Genomic DNA, 18,076 nt, shown 5'->3' with positions numbered 1-18,076 from the left:
CATGTTGTCTCTTTTTGGTCCATTTCTGGGTTTTTTGGGGTTGTTTTGGGTCTCTGTGGTTGTTTAGCGTCTCTCTATAGTAGAGGTCGACCGATATGGGTTTTCTCTGGCCGATGCCGATCTTTAGAAATCAGGGTCAGCCGATGGCCGATAAATGCTGCCGATTAATTTTGGCCGATATGTGGTTGTTTTTAAACCTCTAGTTGAAAGATAAAATGTAACACTAATATACACAGAATTTCTCAACAAAAACATTTATTGAACACTTCACCAATCTACACTTGTATAATGTAAAAACATACTGTATATTGTATAAATAATGTATGAAAAATATATTAAATAATCGAAACAGGTAAGAAGAAAATAAACTTTGTCAAATAAACTTTTAAATGAAAAAATAAAGTTTAGTGCACTTAGCAGCATTTAAACTTCTGAGAATACAAATCTACAAGCTTCACAGAAAGTGACATGTTAATATTAATCTCAACACTATTTAACTCCTGTTGAATCACATCAGACTAGGGATATCTAAAGTCAATTCTTGTTCACCTTGTTTGTTAGATCATTGTTCATTTGTTGAAGTGTTGTATCTGTGTTTTGGGGATCCTACTGTTACATGTCCTGTTGCACTCATTAGGATCTTAACTGAGCAGATTTCTGTCATTCAAACAACTCTGAGTTGTAATTTAAAACTAGTCCAGCCAATTAGCGGTTAGCTCCGTTAGCGGATAGCTTCAGTTAGTGGATGAGACTGTCACGGACAAGGGTAACAACCAGACTCTGATAAATGACATTCGGGGAGCTTCCACAGCGGTGTGGCCGCGGTGTTTTGTACAGTTTTATTAGTACAGTTAAACAAGGCGATCAAGGCAAGAACACCAGCAATATGCTAACGGTAGCGTCTGAGCCTGAAGTGACTGTGCGAGACACACAGCGCAAGAATTCACGAGGGGAGGGGCTGGAGGCAGCTGGTCTGAGTGCGCTGTAAAAAATGTCACCTAATCATGTTTTTAACACTAGGCTGCTCGCAGATGCGCCTGCCAATAATCGGCTTGATATACTGGGATATTGGCCGATGCCGATTCTGTTAAAAAATGCCAAAAATCGGCCGACCGATTAATAGGTCGACCTCTATTCTATAGTTGCTTTGTGACCCTTTGTGGTAGGTTTGCGTCTCTTTTTCACATCATTTTGAGCCTATTATTATCACCATATATGTGTCTAAAATGTTGGAAAAGCTAGAGCAGATAATAAATAAATAACGCCCAAAAAGCTTAAAGACATAACTTAAAGCTAAAGAAGTCCGACTACAATCATGAGATCTGAGAAAAGTCTTTTAGTGACTTTCATTTGGCTCAGGTTCTGCACCTAAACCTTATAATGGCAGGGAAAATCCTGAAATACATACCGTAAATACTCAGATAGTGGCCCGTTCACTTGCTGAACAGAAGTGACTTCAAGTCTATTATCCCGTGGTACCCTCATGAAGTTTTTCTTGTAAAAACAGTTGTGTGCACATTCATTTCTCAGTAAAACGTACAATGTAAAACGTGTTTCCTTGAGGCCTAACATCTTCTGCATGCATTAACGTTCTCATAAAACATTTGCAAACATGAATATTTGGATCCATTAAAACGTATTATGTCACTAATGTGCATGAGATGCGTTAAGGATCAGACTGAATTGCTGCATTCCTTAATTCATTCATTCACACTGACATCTTGTTCATTTTAGCTGGTTTCTAATGAGAGGGGTGAGGTTGTTTGGAACCAATCAGTTGATTAGTGGAGACCTTCTTACACAACACTGCGGAGGAGGGTCTGGCTAGTCCACACAGCATTTCTGGTATGGGAGAAAAACGTGCTCTGGTTTATTGGCATTTCTTTAAACCAATCACAATTGTCTTGGGCGGTGCTAACCTCCAGACGGAGCCACGGTGCCTCTGCTATATAGTCTCTGGAAGGAACTTGTTTTGGTGGAACATGTGTACGTTTAAAAGTAGTTTTAGTCGTGCAACAGAAAACTCAGATTGGACAGATAGTCTAGCTAGCTGTCTGGATTTACCCTGCAGAGATATGGGGAGCAGTTAACCATAGTCCTCAGAAATCCAACACAGAGAAAGAGGGACATCTGGCGGAATTTCCGGGGGCTACGGAGCAATCCCGGAAATGAAACGTGGTCAATATTGACTACTTTATACGCAACAGTTAGTCTATATCGACGACCGTTTATTTACATGATAGTTTCTATGCCGCCGGATGTCCCTCACTTTCTGCTTTCTTTGAGTTCACTTTAAACTCCGGTCGCATCGAGCAACATTAACTGGAACCTCTGCGTCAACATTACACGCTGAAAATGGCAAGTTTTAAGGAAAATATGGACCGTGCAACAAGGCAGGCCTGCTTGGTTCTTTTGGGGAATGATCGTAAAGATTAACAAAGAATATGTTTAGGGCATTTCCTCTCTAACTGGGACGTTTTGGCACCGATTGGTGGGATTGCTTTGGACGAAGTACACATGGAGATACACTGGTAAGAGCCAATGAGGTTTAACCATGGATTGTGTCAACAGTTAACTTCATTTAATATTGTACGTGGCATTTTCTTTTGCGGGGTGCTAAAGTTCCACCAAAACAAGTTCCTTCCCGAGGCCATTTAGCAGAGCCACCGTCGCTGCGTCCGGAGCTTAGTGCCGCCCAAGACGATTATTGGTTTAAAGAAATGCAAACAACCCAGAGCGATCCCAGAATGCATCTGTGGTGTAACCAGACCTTACAGCGATGTGGAGATAAAGCTGGACATGGGAGACTACGCCGCAGCTGATGTAACAGTTGTTATTTTAAGTAGTATCTGGTCATTCTCATGTTTCTGGCTCTGGCAGATGACGTCCACAGTTTTTTAGTCTCGCCTACAAAAGCTCCAATTGGTTGATTATCTCTCCGACCAGGGCAAGCAGAATCAGTCCTCTGTCAGTCTACGTCGGATTCACTTTCAAAGTGTCAAATCGCAACAGGAGTTATCCCAGGACACTTTACAGATATAGCAGGTCTAGACCACACTCTATAATTTACAAAGAGCCAACCATCACCCACACCCCAAGAGCAAGCATTTGGTGCGAAACTGGCGAGGGAAAACTTCCTTTTTACAAGCAGAACCCTCGGACAGACCCGGACTCTTGGTGCCGCTGCCGGTTGGGACACAAAGACACTGATACAGATATACGGATATAGAGACATATGATTCATAATAATTACTGCAGTTGGTATGATGAACAGTGGCAATTATAGTACCGATAAAGATAATAGAACTATGACTAGAACTAATAGTAGTAGCAGTGCAGGGCCCAACCACAGTACAGGACAAAGTCTGAAGAAAATAGTGCAAAAATACACTTTGGGTTGCATCCATTAGGTGGGCCGTGTCAACAGCTGCATTGATTATATGTTGAAGCAAATCATTTCAGTCTCCTGTTAAGCTGCTATCATTTGTTTGCTGACTGTGGTGTCAAAGTTATTCCATTAGCGAGTGGAGGAAATCAGATCCTAGAAAAACACGACTTGTCTCCACCGCTCAAAAGTCTGACGGGAAGAACTTCTTCAGCTCGTCAGCTCTTATTTATAGCAAAGGTATTTCTCTGTGAGGCAGATTTCAAAGCTCCGGCCGTCGTCCTCCTCCGACTCTTACGTGCTGAATTATTGTTTCCAGCTTCAATCTAAGTGGAATTCATCTCGCCGTGCTCGCTCCGCGCTTTCTGCTGCAGTTCTTTTGGCGCAGAGCGAGTATCACTCAGTCGTTTTGTTGTTGTTTCGAGGCCTCCTCCTTCAACGTAACACACACCTCCTGTTTGGAATAAATTTATCCGCAGCCTCACACACACACACACACACATACACACACACGCTGGGCTTGTCCTCTTGATCCTGTCTGCCGTATTCTGCATCCCCATCTCTTGTTTAGACAACAGGCGAGCCGCAAATATGCTAAACTGAAGAGAGCGGGAACGGGGAGATGAAAGACAGAAGAGGATGAGTTGAGTGTGTGCGCGTGTGTGTGTGTGTGCGCGTGTCGTGTGCGTGTGTGCAGGAAAGAGTAAGAGAATCCCATTTCATTGTAATAGTGTTTAATATTTATTGGAAAATGTAAAGAAAATGTAAAGGAAGTGCTTTTCAGCGAGCGGGCAGGATTAGCATAAATAGTTTGGGGCTTGGACGTGTTTGGTCCCTGCTGCAGAGGAGGGAGGCTGTCCCCTCGATTCTGTCACACACACACACATACACACACACTCAGACATACATGTATATGTTTGCACACACACACACTTGTGCACACGCCCGCATGAGTAAACATGCAAACATGCAAACACACACACACTCGCTGACCTTTGGGTGTGAAAACTCATCAGCATATAGTGATTTATAATAGGCCCTGCCAATCCTTGTGTTTCTTTTTCCGCCCTTATTTTGCATTTATTAGACAGCAGCAGAGAGCGGGGGGGGGGGGATACTGGCTGTTGTCATTTTATTTTACGCACCGTTACTGCTGATCAAGGATCTGTGTGCTGGATTTGACTTTATGCTAATTAATTGTTATGAATGACCTGAATTTAACTGCACTTTACTGTGGCTTTAAAGGAGCAAGCCGGCTTATTACAACTTTGGTCTTCTTTTCGTACTTTTTTCTATTTCTGTCGGTAATAATAATGTTTTGTACTAATAATAATCTTTATCGATAGAGCACAAAGTGTTTCGCAAAACCGCATAATAAAACAGAGCAGTCATAAAAACTAATTGTTTCTGCAAAAACGGGTAAAAAGTATTTGATGTATTAAAAACCTGTGCAGAGTAAGTTAAAGATAAAAACATTTTACAAAGAATAAAAGACACTTTAAAGGAGGTTTAAGCTCAAATAAAATCAGGAATGCCTCTTCAATAAAAGTCTGTTTTAAGAAAGGATGTGAAGGAGCCCAGCTGACATGTTGTCCTCGTTTTACTCACCGATATAATAGCTGAGATCTGTAAACACATCGGCATCAAAGTCTGATGGTTCAAGAACCAAGAGATAGTCTGTCTAACCCGAAGGGGTTGAGATCGCCACCTACCTAGCGAGGCCGTGTGTTTCAGCAGAGGGCCGGGGCAAATTATAATTGGGGGGTCCAGGAAAATTTGGGGCATCAAACACTTCATTTCCTGCATTCTGCAGAATTTTTCTGCAACAATGAAGAGGGACGAAAGGTTTTTTCTTTGCTTGCCAATTACATCGAATCAAGGAAGCCGACCACTCATCATGTTTTACCACAGTTATATTTGTCATTTATCATTATAATAAGATATTTAGGAAGGTTGCATTGGCCAGTTTTGATAAATTACACCTATGGGCTAGTCTTTTTATGTGGATGTTGTCAAGGGCGTAACTTTGGGTTCAACACTGGGGCGGCAAATTATAACCAGGGTGTCTGGTGGTCGTCCCCCAGGACATTTTGATTTCCTGCATTCTGGTGACTTTTTCTGCAAGAAATAAAGACACTTTAAAGGAGGTTCAAGCTCAAATAAAATCAGGAAAGGCTCTTCAATAAAAGTAGGTTTTAAAGGTGCAGTAATCCAATACATTTTGGTCAAATCTCCTCACGGTCCTTGAGCTCTCTATTTTGTGTCTGCGCTGAAAAAAATCTGGGGTTGAAAACAAACAGAAAGTAGTGCACGGGCAACCAAACACTATTTCAGCCAATCGGCAGCAAGCGGCGATAGCACCGCTTACCTTTAAGAAGGGATTTAAAGGAGAGCACTGACTCAGCTGACCTGATATCCTTGTTTTACTCCACCAAATGAATTGTCGTGCTCTGTGGCCAGGTGAGCTCAGTTGGTAGAGCAGGCGCACATATATAGAGGTTTACCTGCGGCCCTTTGCTGCATGTCCTTCCCCTTCTCTCTCCCCTTTCATGTCTTCATCTGTCCTGTGGAATTAAAAGCCTAAAATGCCTAAAATAAATAATCTTCAAAAAAATAATAATAATTGCTGTGGTCTGTGAACACACCGATATCGCTACATCAAAGTCTGATGGTTCAAGAAACAAGAGATAGTTTTTCTAATTGCTTTATTTGGATGTTGTAAATGTGTGTAATGCTGTATATATTCCTTCATCGCACAGAAAAACTGCATTTCTTTTCGCTACAATAAAGCTAGAAATGTTAAAACGCGTCACTTTGTGCCACCGGACAGCGACACGGAACAGCACACGGAAGATGCTTTGCGTATCTGAATTGTAATAGTTTGAATATTGGCTGCGTTTGGCTGACCTTTTTCTCTCTCCTGTCCCCCCCCAGTCTCTGTGTTCGGAGGTGCGAGCCCGACGCCGAGGAGTCGCCTCCGTTCTGAAACTCTGCCAGAAGCTGCTGCAGCAGAGCCAGGTGGGTTGAAACATAAATCATAACATTTATTACGTCACAGCTGACCCGGAAAAAAAATCTAAGAAAACTTTTGAACGTGAAACGTCCTTTCATAACCCAAAAAAAGTGGAATATAAACTGAAGACAGAGCAGGCAAACTACCTGGAACGGAAATTAATTTTATTTTATTTGCCAGTTACATTTTCCAAAAATTTAAATTAGCTTGATTTTCTTCTTAAAACCCCGGAGAATTAGTGGCTTTGAACCTGACAGCCCCTTCCATAATCCCAAAAAGATACCGAATATTTTGCCAGTTGGCAAAATTTAAAAATTAAAGAGTTTGTCAAAGACAGACTAGGCAATCTTCTTTGGAACAGAAATGTATTTAAATAAATAAAAAATGATATAAATATTTTTTTATAGTTACATTTTCAAAAATTGTTAAAATTAGCTTTGCAGGCACACTAACTACTTTGGAACAGAAAATTTCAATTTTCAAGAAAATAATTCTTATATAATATAAACATTTACTTGTTAACATTTTTCATATTTCCTTAATAAAAACCCAGAAAAGTTAGTGATTTTGAACTTGACAACCCCTTCCGTAATTCAAAAACAGAATAAAATATAAACTGAAGACAAAGCAGGCAAACTTCGTTGATACTTTATTTATTTATTATTTCTTACTCCATTTTCTAGATAAAATACCAAATATTTTGCTAGTTTTAAACAAAATGTTAAAATTAGCTTAGTTTTGTTCTCAAGACAGAGCAGGCAAACTACGGAACGGAAGTTTATTTACATTGAAAAAAAGAATAGCCTGTTTTTGCATTTGAGTTCGTTTTTATTTCTTAGATTTTTTAAAAATATTTCCTTCATAAAACCCGGCAGAATCAGTGACAACCCTTTTAAAGGTGCCGTAGGTAGGATTGTGAAGATCCAGGACTTAACCAAAAAATGTGAACATTGACAACTTCTCAGTCCCTCCCCCCACAAGGGAGTGAATGCGTGTGCATGAGCAGTGATTGACATCCAGTTAGACCCCACCCACCCCACCCCCCTGGCCCTGATTGGTTCATCTGAACAGGGAGCTGTGGATTTTTACAAATCCCACTCCAGGCTGTAGGTGGAGCCAGAGGAGCTGGATTCTTTTTTTAATGACCTGCTTCATGTAGTTCTACTGGAACATAGGGTCAGTTTCAGCAGATATGACAGAAAGTTAGTTTAATAAGTCGAACCTACTGCACCTTTAATGTGTCAGATTAACCTTAAAGAGAGGAATTATATTGCTGCACACTCTTAACATTTAATCATATGATTAGTATGTTAATCGCTTTTATAACGCTAAACAAAACTGTTTCTGCTATTCCTCCTGGGACAGTCGGGCCCCATGGCGGAGGTGGGCCCCGAGGCGGAGCAGCACCGCGAGGCCCTGCAGCTGCTGTCAATCAACCTGGAGCGGCGGTGGGAGGCGATCGTGATGCAGGCGCTGCAGTGGCAGAACCGACTGAAGAGAGAGCTGGGGGAGCAGCAGGTTAGAGCGCTCTGACATTTACACTTTCCATCCTTCACTCTGCTCTGCAGGCGCTCGGCTGACGCGCCGTTACACTCACTGAGCATGTCAGAGTTTGATTAGATGCTAAGATGCGGCGTGAAAGACAGATGGTGCTGTGATTGAAGCCGCAGTGTTTTAGTTATGGAGCGATCTCTACAAACCTGACACGGTGTCGAGACGGTTTGTGAAATGAGCCTAAACTCTGGAACAACGGACTCCAAAAAACCTTTGATACGAGCATAAACTGCTCTTTCCTTCCCCAGATACATTTTTTTTTTTATTATGGTTTTGGGTAACAGTTTGGTCTTAGTTAGATAAGTTTATACAGTTGAATGTAAGACACACTGAAGATTAGGGTTGCTTATTTCACAGATAAGAGGGAAATGTTATTTTGATTCTGTGATGATTTTACAATTTTACCGGGCTTTTTTTTTTTAAAGTAAAATAAAGCCGGACTTCAGAGCGCCACTTACTGTGCTCCGGGGCTGCAACACAAGCACCTGGAAGAACAGTGGTGGTTGCTACGGAAACCACAACTTGCGAGTGTTAAACTAGGAACTGTATTTGAACGATTTCATTGGAATTGTAATTTTTGAAATGATTCCTCAAAACTATTTTCAACTTTTCTCACTCTGTGGCAAATGCTGACAAAGTCTCTGACTGAGCTCTTCTCTCCTGTAGAGTTGCTCAAGGGTCCTTGGTCAGGGGCCTTTGGCGTCTCATTCAGACCATAGACTGTTAATTTCAATGGACAAAGCATCCGGTTCAGCAAAGTGCTGCAAATGCGGAAGTGATCTTAATTGTCAGACTGAAAAACTTGTTTTCTAACAATTTGGACTTGCAGTGAATGAAAAGAGAAAAGCTGCACGTTTAGTTTATTTCCATCAGATAGATACACAACATCACAAACATAAATGGTTTAAAAAAAAAGTGTCACCTTAATTCATACAATGTCATCCTAACTCATTTGTAATCAATACTGACCGAAAAAGGTGTATGTTAAAGCATTTGCTTATTACACCTACACTAGCATTTTCTTTTTTTGTATTTTTTTTTTTAAATCTTTGTAGCGTGTTACACTTCACCTCTTTACGGGAGTTTTGTATTCATAGTTAGACCGATATCATGATATATCATTATAGGATTGTCTAGCAATGTGTATTGAGTATTGCTGTGTCGCGATATTATCGGTGTCTGGAGCCATGTGTCGTGTATCGTACCGTGAGGTACCCTGTGATTCCCACCCCCAGTGATGGTACACTGGCCTGTCTGTAGTTGGTTTGAAAAGACGGATGGAATAATGGCGCTCTGCCACTATCGGAGCAAAACTACCGGTTTCTGTTGTGACTTTTTAAAAGGCTGAGGCTTCACACCACGGCTCGGTTCTAAATCAGCCAAACAGTCCACGAGCAGCCAGTTGATAAAAACTAATCTGTTAGTTCTCCGGTGCGATCAGTGTCACAGAAGCAATGTTTTCTCTGAAACCTGCGCCACAAACAAAAAGAAACGTGGCAAATGAGATTTTGACAGTTTGCATATCAGAGCACCACGCGTGTCTGCCGCCATGACGGCGCTCCGCCAAACGGTTTGTCTGATTAGAAAATCTTCAGCCAATGAACCGGCTCCGGTTCTACGCCTCAGGATGGCAGCGCAGCACGTGTGCGGCTCGTCTGAGGACGGGAAGGACCGAGTGCCGAATGGGCGTTAGGAGAAATATCGCTCTCGGGGGAGCCGTCCAGAGCCGGCTGCTCGGGCCGGGCGAGGCACAGAAAGAGTGGGGAGAGAGAGAGAGAGAGAGAGAGAGCTGAGTGCTTTATTCAGCGGCTCAGAATGGAGCTGTTATGGATTTCTAATAGTGATGAATATGGTTCTATAGAGACAGACGGAGGAGAGCATTTGAATATAAGGTCAACGGTTTCGCAGAGAGACACACACACACATTCACACAGTCACACTTATGTAAAATAAATAGCTGTTAAGTGTTAAGCAGACTTGCACAAACACACACATAGTGACAGTGACGTAAATCCATATGTTGTGTACCATGAATGCCTGTAGAGACACTTGTTGTATGCACACACACACACACAGGGACAATTTATTGATTGCCAGCAATTAATTGATGGATAGCGATGTGTTAAGAGCAAGAGGGAGGGAGGGAGGGGAGGGGGCTGGTAGGAAGAGAGAGGTAAATACTGGGTTATCATGAATCCCACTTGGTTTTGGGTAAGACCCACCCTGCGTAGCAACCGCATTGGCTGAGGTTAGGCTATTTTTGCTTTTTCCGAAATACTTGCCACTATTTCCGACATTTTGGGGGCACTTTTCTTAATTTGTAACGCTTTTTTTTTAAATGTTTTGGGGATTTTTTTCTAAATATTTAGTGCTATTTTTGACATTTTGTCACATTTTTGCAGCTTTTTCAGAAGTGTTTTGTGTTGTCATTTTTTTAACACTATTTACAACATTTCTGGTGCTGTTTTTAACGTTTTTTGTCACAACATTCTCGGCAAATTTGACTTTTTGGACTAAATCAAAGCATGTTAATAGACTGTCTGGCCTTCGATGCGATTCTCTTTTTCCAGTCCCTTAGAGAAGTTGAGTTCCTGGGCTAGTGGTCCCCAAACTGGAGGCCCAGGGGGGCCTGGAGGTGTCAAAGGAGGTGCGGCGACGCAAATATATAAATAAATATGCAGTATTCTGCTGCACTACCAGGTAAACATAAAGCAGGCCATGAAGCCAAACAACCAAAACCAAACCAAACAACGCCACGACTACCAAATCTAGGGCAAGAAAATCCGTTGTGGTGACCACAGTTTGTTTAAAGGAGCCTGAGTCGACTGCCAATCATATATATATATCATATATATCATATCGCATTGTGTCTCGTTGACTGAGCGGTGGAACATTAAGTGGGATTCATGATAACAAAGTATCTACTATGTATAAATGTAATATTTAATACAGAGCCAAGAGCCAGATGAAATCTCACAACTTCAGTTTCTGATTTGAGATTTAAGCTCTGATCATTAGTTCTGTTTCCCTTTAACTGTGAAGTAGAATATAAAAAGAGGAGGATGGAAATGTACTTGAATGCCAGATTGTTAGATTAAAATGTCACAGCTTCTCCACGCCACCGGGAAGGCATTTTGACACAACACTATATCTTTGATTTAACAGATTTTTGCGGGTGAGTTAACCGTTTTTACAGAACAACTAGAAGCAAAGATGTGTTGCGTTATTGTTTAGTGTCTGTGTGTTTTTTCTGGGGTATGAACTGCCGCATTCAGGCAGTCACTGTAGCCGTTTCAGGGAAAAATAAAGTTTGAATGAATTCAATTCAAACTGAATCAAAAACCATTTGAGCTGCGGGATGAGTGGTGGCTCGTTATGAATGTGGAACATTAGCAAGAATCAGACTAATTCTGCTCAAAGTGTGCTGTTTGATGTGAGAGTAACGCCCTCACTCTTCCACTTTCTCACACACACACACACACACACACACACACACACACACACACACACACACACACTGGGCATTGTAGAGGAGGAGAAGACAAATAACAGAGGCCAGACACTCTGACCTCGCTGCCTGGCTGGAGAGTAATTTCACTTCTACTGGAGATGGGAGAGGAATAAAGAGAGCGAGAGAGAGAGACAGAGAAAGAAAGAGAGAGAGAGCGAGAGAAGAAAGGAAAGGGAATGAAGTGTAGAGAGAAAAAGAACCAGAGAGGCATATATCTGGCTGGTTTAGCTTATAAATGAACACTTCTGCTCAGTGATAAAACGATTGTCCTCTCCTGGTGTGTGTGTGTGTGTGTGTGTGTGTGTGTGTGTGTGTGTGTGTGTGTGTGTGTGTTTGAGAGAGTGTTTGTGTAAATGAGCCTGCTTGCTTGTGTATAAATGGCTGCTGGTGTGAATGTTTCAGCTGGCGGGTGTGTGTGTGTGATGTGTGATTGTTTCTGCATCTTGTGAAAGGTCTAATGTATGGGCATTTTTACATTTCTTTTTAAATTCACATTTTAGGGTTTATTTGCATATAACCTGATACCCATGTGTTTTTAATATGAAAATGTTCAGAACAAACCCAGCTTTCTGTATAGCGAGGCCCAAATTTGTTCCAGAGCAGTGTGTGAAGAGATAATTTGGCCATAAAGCTGAAAAGTTGATATTCGCTTTTTATATAAATGTTTTTTTCCTGGCTCAGAATGGGCCTTTTTTGGGCGGGGGGGGTAATCAAAGTGTGAGGTCTGGCTGTCCTCCCCCAGGGTTATTTTGAGCGTCAAAGACTTCATTTCCTGCATTCTGATACACTTTTATGCACCACTTTATGGTGGGAATACCTTTATGTATCCTATGAGAAAGGAAATATAGATGACATTCAAAGTATATCCAAAATATAATGGAATATAAAGCAGTAAGGGGGCTTTTACATTGGGGACCTGAGCCTGGACCACAAAAGTCAACCCCAAAGCAACCAGTGCAAAATAAAATTGACTACTTATATTTGTCTTAAATGTGCGGTGAAGGGAGGATACTGGCGTTAGTGTAGGTGGAGCATTGGAGCCCGGTTGCTAAGCGCACATTATGCACACACACAACGCGCACAATATGGCCACACAACGCGCACACAACTCGCACACTTTGGCCACACTACGCACTGCGCTCAGCAGGCTGATGAATGATGAGAGAAGTCACTCTGCATGTTCTGCAGTGTTAGTTTAGTTTGCTGTCACATTTTCAACCTTGTATTTGTGAATATAAATACCTGTGTGAAAGTTCTGTCACAAAACTATGTTGTTGCGTGTCATGGCACATTTTTAAGTGGGTATATGTGGAAATCCTGGAGATGTCCTAGTGGGTAAACTGCGTATACCTGCGTATCACGTAGACTGCACCACTGATGAGATCACCTTAATCAATCAATCGATCTGATTTTATTTATATAGCACTTTTTATACATGTAAATGTAGCACAGCGTGCTTCATACAATAGCCTCCCCCACACACATAACACAGATATACGCACATAACACAATAACCCCCCACCCCCATTCACCCACCCACCCCTTAATCGACAAAAAAATCAATTCATTAAAAGAGAAACTGAGCTGAGGAAACGCCATCATAAGTGAGAAAACAACAGAGGCAAGACACTTAAAAGACCAAAAGACACTTAGATATATAAATAAATACATAAAAGGTCTAAATAGCATCTAATAAGTTCATAACCTTTAGCTTGTTAAAATCATTCCATAAAATACCTACATAAATAAAATATACACCTGTTAGATTATCAAATAATCCATCAGTCTGAGGTGTCTCATGCAGCATGGTTTAGTTTGTGATTTTATAGCTGAGGCATTGCTAAAAATATGACATTTACTTCTTTTGTTCAATGAGTACATGTGAACACTGCTCATAAAGCACATGACGGATCCAGTTTTATCTCTGATTTGATGTAAATGGGTCCAAGTGAAAGCTGCAGGTTGTGTTGTGGGAATGAAGTTTCACCGAATATACCTGTTAGTCCAAATGTAAGATATGGAAATTATATTTTCGAACACTTCCCCCGCGATTATGAAATATATTTTTGAGCGGCGTTATGAGCAACATATGGAGGTTTTCATTCACCATTTTGCAATTACATTCAAAGCAGCCTGTCTGCTCCTCCACTCAGCATGGAGGGGTGATTTATCTGTGCGCTTCTATTCATTTTGAATCAGAGCGGTGACGCTGGGCTCCCTCAGCACTTTGACAAGCGGTACAGCGGCGAGCCAGGAGAGACTGGAGCAGCAGCGCTGGTACATGAATAATCACCCAGACGCTGCCAGATAGCTGCGCTCTCCTTGGGCCTTCCAGCAGATGCTATGCTAACAAATGGGAGCAGTCAAACCAGAGCTAATGGGAAAAAAAGTTTTGTTTTCACCCCAAATACACTGCACCATTCCCTCGCATGCACACAAATACAAACACACACACACACACAGTGTCACCGGCTGCGATTAAAGGCTGTAAACAGAGTGAGGTGGAGCCGCTGTAACAACTCCAGACTCTGATAATGTTCGTGTGAGTGTAATCACAGTGAAAACTGTTTATTTTGACTTGTTTCCCATGTAAATCAGCTTGTTGTTAGGCTGATTGACATGCAATAACTGCAGTGTTTCCTCTAGTATTTTTTTCAGTGGTGGTGTGGGGGGGGGGGCCTGTAATGTACAGTACAGGCCAAAAGTTTGGACACACCTCATTCAATGTGTTTCTTTATTTCCATGACCATTTACATTTACATTCTCACTGAAGGCATCAAAACTTTGAATGAACACATATGGAATTATGTACTTAACAAAGAAGTGTGAAATAACTGAAAACATGTCTTATATTTTAGATTCTTCAAAGTAGCCATCCTTTGCTTTTTTCGATAACTCTGCAAACCCTTGGTGTTCTCTCAATGAGCTTCATGAGGTAGTCACCTGAAATGGTTTTACCTTCACAGGTGTGCTTTGTCAGGGTTAATTAGTGGAATTATTTCCCTTAGACATTCTGATTTCCCAAAGACATGGTGTCTGACTTGGCCCAAAGAATCCCAGACATCGTAGCAGCACACCCAACCGTGAAGAACATTATACTGCATATAGGGTCAAATGATGTTGTAAAGCAAAAGTCTGAAGTGCTGAATCGTGACTTTATGAATCTGCTGAACACAGTCAGCTCCCTAAACGCAAAAGTGTTTATCAGTGGCCCTATACCGCCAGTCAGAGGAGGAGCTGAGAGTTTCGGCAGACTGTTGGCACTGAACAGATGGCTTTCAACTGCATGTACCAACAACCATTCTCTGCAGTTCATTGACAATTTTAACATTTTCTGTGGCTGCAGACATCTTTTTAAAGCAGATGGACTATTCCTTAACAAGCCAGGAGTAAAGCGGTTCACCTCTAGCCTACTTTACTTTCTGCACCACACATCTGCTCCCTTGGCCAAGGACACGAGACAAGATGAACCAAAACAAGAGGAAGACACAATAAAGTGCGGCAGTGAGCCCCCACCTGAGCAAAGATTTGACCATGGGAGACCAAAGACCGGAGATGAGAAATCTCAACCCCCCGTCTCACCTGTCCAATACTCCTCAAATCCCTTTGACAACCACAAAAGCTTTGAGGACCTCTTTAAGGATACGTCGCTCTCCCCTCTTTCCCCCATCCCCATGTTGGAGTTCACTGACCAGATGAAGCAGCTGGTAAATGCTGGAACCAAGTATGTCCCCCTTACTTCTCCCATCGTAAAACACCAGGCACCTCTGCCCCCTCAAGGACGGCAGTTAACTCCTTCTCCCCAAACTAATAAGGATGCTTGTGTGCAAAATGCAGTTAGCATTAACTGATATGGGCCGGGTCCAGGCTGCATGCCTAGTAGCACTCATGACTTTTTCCAAGACAAGCCTGGGCCCTACGTATTAGATTCTTCCACAATTTATGTTGTGATAGGTAATAGAAAAAGAATGCTGAATAAGCACGGAACTGCAAACTTTGCAAATTTAGCATCCATTCCTCGTCAGCCACAGTCTGTCCCAAAAAATGAAAACGCACTAACCCTAGCCCTACTAAACGTTAGGTCTTTGGCAGGAAAATAATTTTTAATCAATGATTTTATTATCAACCACAATCTTGATTTTATGGTTTTAACTGAAACCTGGTTGGACCATAATAACAGTGCTGCTGTTCTCATTGAGTCAGCCCCCCCCCTAACTTCAGTTTTATGAGTGAGAATAGAGTGAATAAGAAAGGAGGTGGAGTCGCCATTTTGTTTAATGACTCATTCCAATGTACGCAAATATCTTACGGAAATGTTGCTTCTTTTGAATATGTGGCTCTTCAGCTGAGATCCTCCCCTCAAGCTCTACTTCTAAATATCTACAGGCCACCTAAATACTGTGCATCCTTCTTTGACGACTTTACTGAACTGTTGTCTATAATCTGTATTAACTTTGACCGTGTAATTATTGCTGGTGATTTCAACATTCATGTTGACAAACCCCAGGACCGAGGGACCAAAGAACTGTGTTGTGTTTTTGAGAGCTATGGACTGACTCAGCATGTGACACAGCCCGCGCACAATAAGGGGCACACACTGGACTTGATTATCTCCAAGGGTCTGAACATTTCCAAGGTTGTGGTGACTGATGTTGCTCTCTCTGATCATTCCTGTTTTCTTTAACGGCACTATCTCTCTGCCCAAAAGTGTTCAAACAAAGTTAATCAGAAAACGGTATATCACTGAAAACACCAGTGAATCATTCATTCAGCTTTTCTCCTCTACACCCACCCTCACTGGGGCCTCAGTCACTGAGCTTGTAGATAATTTCAACTATAAAATTATGAATGTTATTGATGCTATTGCTCCCACTAAGGTCAAAGCTGTCTCTGGTAAGTACGTGGTAAGGTGGTGGTATTTTATAGTTGTGAGAACAGAAAAAAGAGAGTGTCGAAAAGCTGAACGCAGTTGGCAAAAATCTAATCTCCAGGTCCATTATGACACAAAGAGAGACTTCGCATTTATAATATGGAACTAAGGAATGCAAGGCGGTCCTTTTTCTCTGACATTATTGCCAGAAACAATAATAATTCACGTGCTTTGTTTGCTACTGTTGATAGATTAACAAACCCTCCAGTACCAATAGCATCTGAACTGTTGTCTGTTTGCCTCCTTCTTCACAGACAAAATTCAGAAAATTAGACAGTCAGTGCTTCCACATCAAGTACAGGATATGTGTTGTCACAGTGTGCACGCAAAACAAATTCCAACATGACACAATTTCATATGATCAACCTTAAAAACCTGGAGGACATTATACAACATCTGAAAACCTCCTCCTGTTGCCTTGATATTCTACCAATGGGTGTTTTCAAAAATGTTTCGAATTGTTTGACTTCTGATCTTCTACAGATTGTAAACACATCTCTGCTCTCAGGTATCTTCTCACAGGCCCTGAAAACTGCAGTCATCAAGCCACTCCTAAAAAAGAACAATCTAGACACGAGACTAATGAGCAACTATAGGCCAATATCAAACCTTACATTTTTAAGTACAATCATAGAAAAAGTGGTTTTCCAACAACTCAACCTTTTCTTATCGCTGTTTTGATGCCTTCCAGTCAGGTTTTCGACCACACCACAGCACTGAGACAGCTCTTGTTAAAGTCTTTAATGACATCCACTTGAACACAGATAGTGGCAAAATTTCAGTCTTGATCTCAGTGCTGCATTTGAGTGCTGCAGTCGTCTGGGACAGGTCTACTACACTATGACCCCCCCAGACCTCTCAGGTGGTCTGGGACAGGTCTACTTGTTGTCCCCAGAGTCAGAACTAAACAGGGGGAAGCAGCGTTCAGTTTTTATGCTCCACATATCTGGAACAAACTCCCAGAAACCTGCAGGTCCGCTGCAACTCTCAGTTCTTTTAAATCTAAGCTAAAGACCTATCTTTTTGATGTTGCTTTTCTTTAAATAATCTATTTTATTAACTTTAATTTCTTAAACTGCACTGTAACTTTTATTCTTATACTGCACTATCAATTTTATTCTTGTCTTTCAATGTTTTTAATTTGTTGTTTTCTAACTGCTCTTTAATGTTTTATGTAAAGCACTTTGAATTGCCCTGTTGCTGAAATGTGCTATATAAATAAAGCTGCCTTGCCTTGCCTTATTAATAAAAAAGCAAAGGGTGGCTACTTTGAAGAATCTAAAATATAAGACATGTTTTCAGTTATTTCACACTTTTTTGTTAAGTACATAATTCTATATGTGTTCATTCATAGTTTTGATGCCTTCAGTGAGAATCTACAATGTAAATAGTCATGAAAAAAAATTCATCAAAGTCAGCGCGCCCAACACTATTTTCCAATAAACTGTAGCTGTCAAATTTCACGGGACCCACGTGAGCCAAATTTCATGTCGTGGCTTTCTTCGCTGTTTATCACTTATTGAGTGAAGTAGTACTCGCCCTGTTGTTTATTTGGTTGCCATGACTTCGCGAGTGATGACATGATGTCCTGTCACTGTTCCAGTTGCTCTGCAAATTACAGTTTGCTTGAGTTCAGTAGAGCAGACGGCTCTACGACTTCATCACTTTTTATAAACAGCCGAA

General features: G+C 41.4%; 1 protein-coding gene across 1 annotated transcript in view; it reads left to right on the top strand.

Moving 5' to 3' along the window:
* Positions 1–18,076, top strand: part of akap6 (A kinase (PRKA) anchor protein 6) — a 283,712-nt gene that overhangs the window by 237,329 nt on the left and 28,307 nt on the right. The window contains exons 20-21 of the mRNA XM_028566296.1: positions 6,320–6,403; positions 7,764–7,916. Coding sequence (XP_028422097.1) covers positions 6,320–6,403; positions 7,764–7,916 — 237 coding nt within the window. The remainder of the gene's footprint in view (positions 1–6,319; positions 6,404–7,763; positions 7,917–18,076) is intronic.

This window comes from Perca flavescens, chromosome 20, assembly GCF_004354835.1.
Source record: "Perca flavescens isolate YP-PL-M2 chromosome 20, PFLA_1.0, whole genome shotgun sequence".
Lineage (NCBI taxonomy): Eukaryota > Metazoa > Chordata > Actinopteri > Perciformes > Percidae > Perca > Perca flavescens.
Note: the sequence above shows the minus strand (reverse complement) of the source record. Positions and strands in the feature narration are given on the sequence as shown.